This window comes from Rosa chinensis, chromosome 3 (genome assembly GCF_002994745.2).
Source record: "Rosa chinensis cultivar Old Blush chromosome 3, RchiOBHm-V2, whole genome shotgun sequence".
NCBI classification, from domain to species: domain Eukaryota; kingdom Viridiplantae; phylum Streptophyta; class Magnoliopsida; order Rosales; family Rosaceae; genus Rosa; species Rosa chinensis.
Window position 1 is genome coordinate 26,962,171 of NC_037090.1, and position 8,302 is coordinate 26,970,472.

The window sequence follows — 8,302 nt, forward strand, 5'->3', positions numbered from 1 at the left end:
ATTTAGAGAGAGAGAGAGAGAGAGAGAGAGAGAGAGAGGGAGGCAGGAACACTAAATAAAGAAAGAGAGAAACTTAAAAAAAGAAGGAAAAAAAAAGAGAAATAATAAATAAAAAAAGGAAATGAGGGGTATAATAGTCATTTTAGACATATTGTGTGAGAATTAGAGAGAATAAGGACTATCCAGTTTAATTTAGAAGGCGAGGGACTAAACTGTTTTTCAGGGAAAAGTTTGAGGAGTAACAAGTATTTAATCCTTTATTTTTCCATGCTCATGGAAAAAGCCAAAGAACCAATTTTCTTTCCTCAAACCAAACGATACTTTAGAGAGGCCATCAAAGAATGAGGACATAGTGACAGTGAGAAATTCCTAGGGGCAAGGATTCTAGCAAAAACTCTCGACTCTATTCTCTTCTACGTATACTACTAGCATAACAAATGGTATCTTTCTTCATGTACGTACATAGCTACTGTGGGAATCTCCCAATTGTCGTAATATTACCCTTTCTTCTTCCTTGCTTCTTGTTTTTCTTTTATTTGGTTAGAGGGACGACAAAGGGAAAGGATATGTTCACTCTAACTTGTTTGGGATAAGTAAATGTGCTCGACGACTCAAGTTGCATAATCAACCACTTCACATAGATCTAAATAATGAGCGCCAAACATGATCACTTTTACTTTCCTTGTGCCCTCAAGCACAAAAGTGTAGACTCTCTCACTCTATAGTCTATATCCCTCACAATATCTGTGTGTTATATTGAAGATGAAATTGAAGTTGAAGTTGAAGTTGAAGTTGAAGTTGAAGTATGCTCTCTTTCTTCTTCCTGAAGTTTTAATTTCTCTATATTCCCCATACATGATCTCCTATACCTACAACTTGGAGAATCTCCAAACATTAAAGCAAGAAAACTTTAACAGCAGAAAATGGAAAGAAAAGCAGCATATGTCATGGATAATGATCATGAGAAAAAGAGAAGCTAGCTAGGTATAGTCCAAAAGAAGATTTTTGTTTCATCGTGTTTTGTTTATTTTTATAAGATGAGACGGTATTTTTGTTTTTCTTTTCAAAAGTGATTATGGGGTCAAGTTTATTTTTACCTTTTTACTTTTTCTCTTTAGACGTCATTGGGGCCTCTCAAAACAAAGTTGTCTCGTACCTATAATTTGAGGATCAAAAGCAGCTTAGATCTGCCTTCAAATGGTTGGTTCCTAATACTTAATGGCCACATATCTTGCAGGGTACATGAGGGTTATGGCTATCAAACAGGTTTAGTTTTTTTTTTTTTTTTTTGAAAGGAACAGGTTTAGTTTATAGCAAAGATCAATATACACTAATGACTTCGATTAATAATGACATGCATCGCCTTTAATACCCCACTGTGATTTATAGCATGCATGGATTGTAAAGGAGATCCATCAAAGTACTAATTTGATTCTGTCATTAATTTTACTTTTTTATTTCAGCTAGCAAGGGGGCTTTACTTGATGTAAATTATTTAACATTCCTTGAGTAGTGTTAAAAATTGAAAGTTTAAGTTTCCCTTGCTTTTAGTAAATTAAATCTAGGCTGCATTTTATGGGAAAACAAAAAAGTTGTCTAAGTGAAAATTGGAAATCTCCACCCATATCGATGGATTTGTTTGGGAGGTTTACCTTCAGTCTCGTTTGATTTGCGCATAGGAAAATAATTTCTATGTCTTTTCATGAAAAATTAAGATTTCATGAATTTTTCATTCAAATGTTTGGGAAGTTGTTAAAATTTTTGTGAGTAATGCAAGAAAATTACATGGAATGAAGGGGGGAAGATTTACAGCACCGAATGAAGGGGGAAGATTTACAGCACCGAATTGCACTTGCACCAACATGAATAGATGGTTGGATAACATCAAGTGGACTTTTTGGTTATTGAAAAAAAAATGTTAACTACAAATATCAAGAGTTGAGATAATTTAATAGGTGCTGGATTACTTGCATTGTCAGTGTATAGAAGAATTTTCAACTATCGAGTAATTTGATTTGTGATGTCAATGAATTAATTCAAACTTGAATGTATGTCTACACTGATAAAAGATAACACAATCCTGACTTCTATATATTTTACCAAATAATTGTCCAAAAAAGAAAAATGTTATACCAAATAAATGATCTAATTTTTTTGGTTACGAAGAAAACAAAAATTTACAACAAAAAATCTCTACATCCCCCACTCAGCTTACAAAGTCAAGTTTGGACCTAACTTCAGAGCCACACCGACAGTAATGTATGTTGAAATTAATGAAACAATTAGTAGTTAGGAGTAATTTATCAATTCATTTGATTGGCAAGAAAAGATGAGTGCCTTAAATTATAATATGGCTGAAAAGGTAGTGATTCGAGCCAAGGGAGACAAAGCTGTCGCCTCTGTATTGGAATGTGAATACAAAGGCCATGAAAATAAAACATAGAAAGAAATAAATAAAAAAACATATATACATATATTCTCGTGCTTGGTCTCCTTATTGAGGTCTTGGTAACAGTATCGTGGAAATAAGATTAAAAATAAACCTTCATAATTTTGGGAATAGAGAAGAAAGAAAGAAAATGATCGAGTACGTCTTGGGATTTTGACCAGAGAGAGAGAGAGAGAGAGAGAGAGAGAGAGGGAGAAGGGTTTTGGGGTAACTTGGGTTGAGTCGTCATTGAATGTGAGAGGAAGGGTGAAAAGAAAAACACGAGGGTATTGTATGGCTCCATCGATGATCGATACTTGTATTTTGCTTTTGTGTGATTTATTTTTGCAAAGTGACAATGCTCACATTTGTATGGTGGTATTCTGGCATACTATGGATGATCGATCGATGATTTCGAACTTGGAAGGAACAAACAATGACTAGAACTCGTAATCCTGACTCCCATGTTATATGGCTCATGCAGAGAGAGAGAGAGAGAGAGAGAGAGAGAGAGAGAGAGAGAGGTATAGTGTGGGTGGCCCAGAACAAAGCAAAAGGGTTGGAAACTAATTAATGGGGGGAGGGGGTAGGGTTTTGGTTTAACTAACAAAGTTGGTAGGAACTTGATTGTGATGGATGACAATTAATATGCTGATCGAACCAGTTTCTCTCAACATTTAGAGACTTCTGGTTCAATGCAGGCTGTGTCTGTTTGAACGCATAGTTCGATCATCGATCAATGATCTGGTAGCAAGTAATAATATGAATTAGCAAACGCCACAGTCCCACCACTGCTTCGACTTGTGCCAAGGTTTGGTCAGGGTTAGAGATGTGGTTGATTAAGACAAAGTGGTAAGCCACTCGGTCACATGTATGTATGTGTGTCATGCATGGACTGCGTATGTATGTATTTTACTGAACTAGGTTCATGCATGGATGTATTTAGTATTTACCAGGCCAGCCATGACAGTCGCTGCTGCAGCTGCCAAAGTGTTGCAGGCTAAATTTTAAAGGAGCCCTTGAGGAAGAGAGAGAAGGCAGAGACTCGCAGATAGAGAGAGATGTGGTCAAAGTCATATATAGGTGATTGAGAGGTCGTTTCAAGCTACAGTTGATCCACCAGAAAACAATGTTGTGTTTGTATCACTGTACAGGTACAGTATGAAAGAGTATCAGTATCTGTTTGCTATTTACAACAACCCGGGCTCCACCCAACTGAACATGTTGCGTTCTCTGCCCTATACCCGACCTTTTACCCATGCCTCTCTCTCTCCCTCCACAAAGCTGCCAACAAGATCCATATATCCCTCAATATTTCCAGTAAACCTATGTCCTAGACCTTCCTACATCATTTTCTTTCTCTCCCTCTTTTTTCTTCCCTAAAGTTTATTTAGTTCGATTACTCTGTGTTATGTATATCTCTTTAATTATGATATATATATATATATATATATATATATATATTTCATTATTTTGTACTGTACTCTCTCTCTCTCTCTCACTCCCCCTCGCTAAAAGCTAAGCTAATCATTTGCTTTGAATTTCCCAAGCAATAGTGAATCTCAAAGGGTATATGTTCCATCCATCAGCAAACAATTCCACTAACAAATTAAAGCAAAGCAAAATTAATAAAGCTGGGGGCATCGTATGCAGCTAGCCCAACCCCAACAAAAAGCTGATTCATATATGTTATTTGCAGCTGAGATGATGAAAAGCCTATCTCAACTACATCTACATCTGGAATAAAATATACCCAACCTTGTCTAACTTTTTTCCTTTCCATTACCACGATTCAGACATATATGAACTCCAGAAGTTGATGATTTATCCTACAAGGATTAATCGATAATCAGAATTTGGCTTCATTAGTATTCTGTGGTCAAATCTAGCGTAATACTATTTATAAATTTCTGAGTTTCGATCTCATTTTCTATTATCAGTTAATTTTGAGTTTAATTTTAAAATTTTTTTAGAACCTACAAACATCATTCCAACGAGTTATATGGAATACTTTTAATTTGCATAACACAAGCAAATTATTAAAGTTAAGCTGCCAATATACACATTAATATTCATTGCCGATTCGTGAGACTTGTGAATTGATGAATACTATTCGAGAGGATCTTAAAAAGGAAAATTGAATTATTAAAGCCAAAAGCCTAACCTCAAAGTTCAATTATCCGTGCGTATATTTTTATCTCTAAAAGTTGGAGAATAGGTGGTCGTCTTATTTCAAAGATTCTCTTCTCATTGACCATATCATTTCTTCTCTCTCTCCCACCCTAACACTTGAAAGACTTATGATGCATAGCAAATACACTGTGGCATGGGTATCTGACAGACTACTTGTTGATACTTACCTATATGATCAATGTTATGAACTTAGAATTAATTAATATAGAATATTGAATTACATACTAGAACATGAGTTTCGAGTATACCTCTCCGCTATTAGATAAAGTCTAAAACTTAAGAGCTAATACCAAAGCAATAAAATGATATGAAAACAAAAAAATGAAACCAAAACACTAACCACATGCATCACCATATTATATATCTCATAAACATAATAATTAATTAAACTTTGAAAACATATAAAGTTCTGAGTTGTATGTGAACATACATGCTATATATTTTCTTTGAAAAATAAATGAAAATCTATTCCATTAATTAATTCATTCAGTTTATATTTCACATAGAAATTTCCCATGCAGTTACACATGTTCTGTTTCTTTTTTTCTTTTGGAGTAAAATAGACATATATATGTGTGTGTGTGTAGATATATACATTTACCCTCCACATGTCAAACTGACTTCTGCTGAATTTTTCGTCATCATGATCAAGGTCAAACTCAACAAGAAACAAAAGGGAGCTATTAGCATAATTAGTAGGAATGATGCTTCATATATATTACTTAACAAATTAACTTGCAAATTGTATTTTTGATCCTAGAATACCGAGAGAAGATCGAACTAGTTTAGAAAGAGTGACAAAAGGGAAAAAAAAAATAGAAAAATAAAGAAGAAAGTAGTGGCTCTCCAAGTAAACGAAGCTTACATAGTTTTTACTCAGAAAGCCATGGCTAGCTATGTCAATATCTAGATGATTATATCCTCTTAGTACTTCTTAGTTAAAAATTAACTTTATTGCTGCCTTGATTAATCATTATCTTGCTCAACTTCAGATGCAGGCTCATCATCTTCTTCAAATCCATCAATTCCATAAGCTGCATGCCCATTCCCAAAAGCCTTGATATGATCTTTGAGAGACCTCTTGTGCTTAAAATCAGAGCCACAAATGCAATACCAAAGCTTGCCACAATTCTTCTCGTGGGTTCTCCAATCTCCTCTCACTGCAAATGCCTTGCCACATTTTCTGCACATGAAAGGCTTGATTCCATGCTTCCTCTTGTAATGTGTTTGGAGGGTTCTAAAATCTTTCAGGGGCTTCGCTCTCGGGTGATCGATGTTGTTCCTGCAACCTGGTGTGCAACAATAGCAAGGAAGCCTAAGCATGCCTGTAGGTTGAGTTCCTCTTAGAGACTCGGGCCCTTTTCTGTATTGAGATCCATGCCCCCACATATGCATCTACAATCAGCATCACGACAAGTTTATGAGCTAACTGTCAGATGACCCAACATTGCATATATAATTATATATCAAGCTAACAAGAAAAAGGAAATAAGTACTCAATGAATATATTCGAATAAATTCAAAAAAAAAAAAAGGAAAAGGAAATATAAAAGTTTGGGATGGTATACCGGATTATATTAGGAGACTGATAGTTATATTTTCTGTTCTACACACCATGTACACTTTAAGACAATCGTAGAAACTACCAACGGATTAACTGTGCAAGCTAATATCTGGGCTTCAAGATTGTATTTTGATCATCAAACTACCTTTGAGAATTTTTTTTTTTTTTCCTTTTCTCTAGATGAATTTTGAAATGATTTCCGCTAGAAGAAATTACATATTTTCAAATGAATCCATATTAGTTAAATTACTCAAAAAGATTAGTTGAATTACTCTTTGATTTGGATATGATCGAACTGCTTATGTCAGGTTTTCAAGTCTTTGTATTGAAAAGATCTGCCAGAAAAAGGAAGACAGAATATGTTTTAGAAAACACTACATAAAAGAGTTTCCAAGACTTTGTTGAATAAGAAGATGGAGTACTTGATATATACACACACACACACACACACACACTATGTATGGGGTTTTCATGACCAAGAACTGTTTTGTTGCAGACCGAAGGAGTTATTTGATACTGGAATTGAATAATGCCATGATCTGTCTCTCCTCTCCTGTGAAAAAACTGCAAGATTTTTCAGCTGATCCTGCCAATATGTGTTTGGGAGCAGCACAGACTTCGAAGTACTAAAGGCATAAGGAACATTGCCTGTGTTGTTCAATCACTACCCTCAGTTGAATCAGAAAAGATTTACTCGACCCCAATTCCCATAAACCATGCAAAAATAAAAACAAAAGCAGATAGAAAATGCTGATGATGATGACGATGATAGAAATACTTTTTAGGTATATATGTGAACTCAAAAATAAATAAGACTAAAGAAAAACAAGGATATCCAGAAGACAGAAGAACCAAATTAAATCTCTATTAATCCAGCATAGGATGATAGTTAAGGCAAGAAAATCAGAAAGAAAGAAAACAAAGAGAGAAGAAGAACCTCATATAGAGAGAGAAGAAGAAGATAAGGGGAATGGGTTTTGGGACCATGGTTTCATGCTATTGGGTTTCTGATCATTATTGGTCCAAATTAAAGATTAAAGATATATAATTGATAAGTTACCTGCATGTTATTGTATCTGTTGAAGGTCTTGAAGCAGACAGGGCAAGAGAATTGAGTAGGACCAATGAGAATCTGTGACGGAGTTGGGATCCAATACTGACCCTTGTTGAGCGATGATCTGTTCATGGGGTACCCAGTTGAATCATCACCATGATCTCCAATAACATGATCTTTGTCATGAGTTGTGCTGATTTCTGAGGAAGAAGAAGCTGCAGAAAGCACAGATGCCATTTCAGCTGCACTAGGGCTCGGGAGTCCTATGTGCAGTGCAACAGTCACACTAGCCTCATCATCTTCCCCATGGTCTTCTTTGTTGTACGGTTTGCTGATCTTGTCATCTACATCCATTTGATCAGTACTACAGGAGTAGTACTCATGATGGTGATGATGCTCTTGTTCTTCGTCTTCATGATGCTTTGTTGGGCTTAAGCGGTTAAGGAGTGGGAGGGCTTCTCTGAGAGGTGGAGAAGGGGGTTGATGATGAGTGGTTTGGCTGGAGTAAAAAGAAGAGTACTGGTTGTGGTTCTGATTGTAGTTGATATTGAAGAAGTTGTGCGCATAGGGAGGTTGAGGTTGAGGTTGTGGTTGCGGAGGAGGAGGAGGGTTTGAAATCAAAGGGTATTCATGGTGGTGATGGTGATGAAGAAGAGGGTTGAATTTGAAGAGACCTGTGAAGAAATTTGATGAGTAGGGGTACTCAGCCATGGTTAAAAGCTAGGTACTGTGAGAGAGGAGGGGAATAGTTTTGTTGGGTGAGGTTGCTTTTATAGAGAGAGAGAGAGAGAGAGAGAGAGAGAGTACAAGATGGCTGAAGGGAGTGGACGGAACAGAGTGAAAGTGGTAAAGGACAGGGAAAAGGAAATAATAGAATCACCTACCGAGTGCATTTTTTTTTTTCTTATGATCAGTACCTTGCGCCTAGTTTTTTTTATTTTTTTATTTTTTTTGGCCAAAGGCTATTAGCTACTGAATAACCGAAACAATAATTTTGATTTTTAAACAATAAAACTAAAATAATTTTCATTCTACCTCCTTACATTTTATATCCTAAATGATT

The 8,302-nt window shown here is 35.7% G+C and overlaps 1 protein-coding gene across 1 annotated transcript; it reads right to left on the reverse strand.

Annotated features, from left to right (window-relative positions):
- Nucleotides 1-5,313: 5,313 nt before the first annotated feature.
- LOC112193378 (zinc finger protein WIP2) lies at nucleotides 5,314-8,059 on the reverse strand. Its single transcript, XM_024333509.2, has 2 exons — nucleotides 7,246-8,059; nucleotides 5,314-6,016 (listed from the first exon to the last, which is right to left on the reverse strand). The coding sequence occupies exons 1-2, from the start codon at nucleotides 7,948-7,950 to the stop codon at nucleotides 5,588-5,590; spliced, it is 1,134 nt and encodes a 377-aa protein (XP_024189277.1). The 5' UTR covers nucleotides 7,951-8,059; the 3' UTR covers nucleotides 5,314-5,587.
- Between the last annotated feature and the right edge of the window lie 243 nt (nucleotides 8,060-8,302).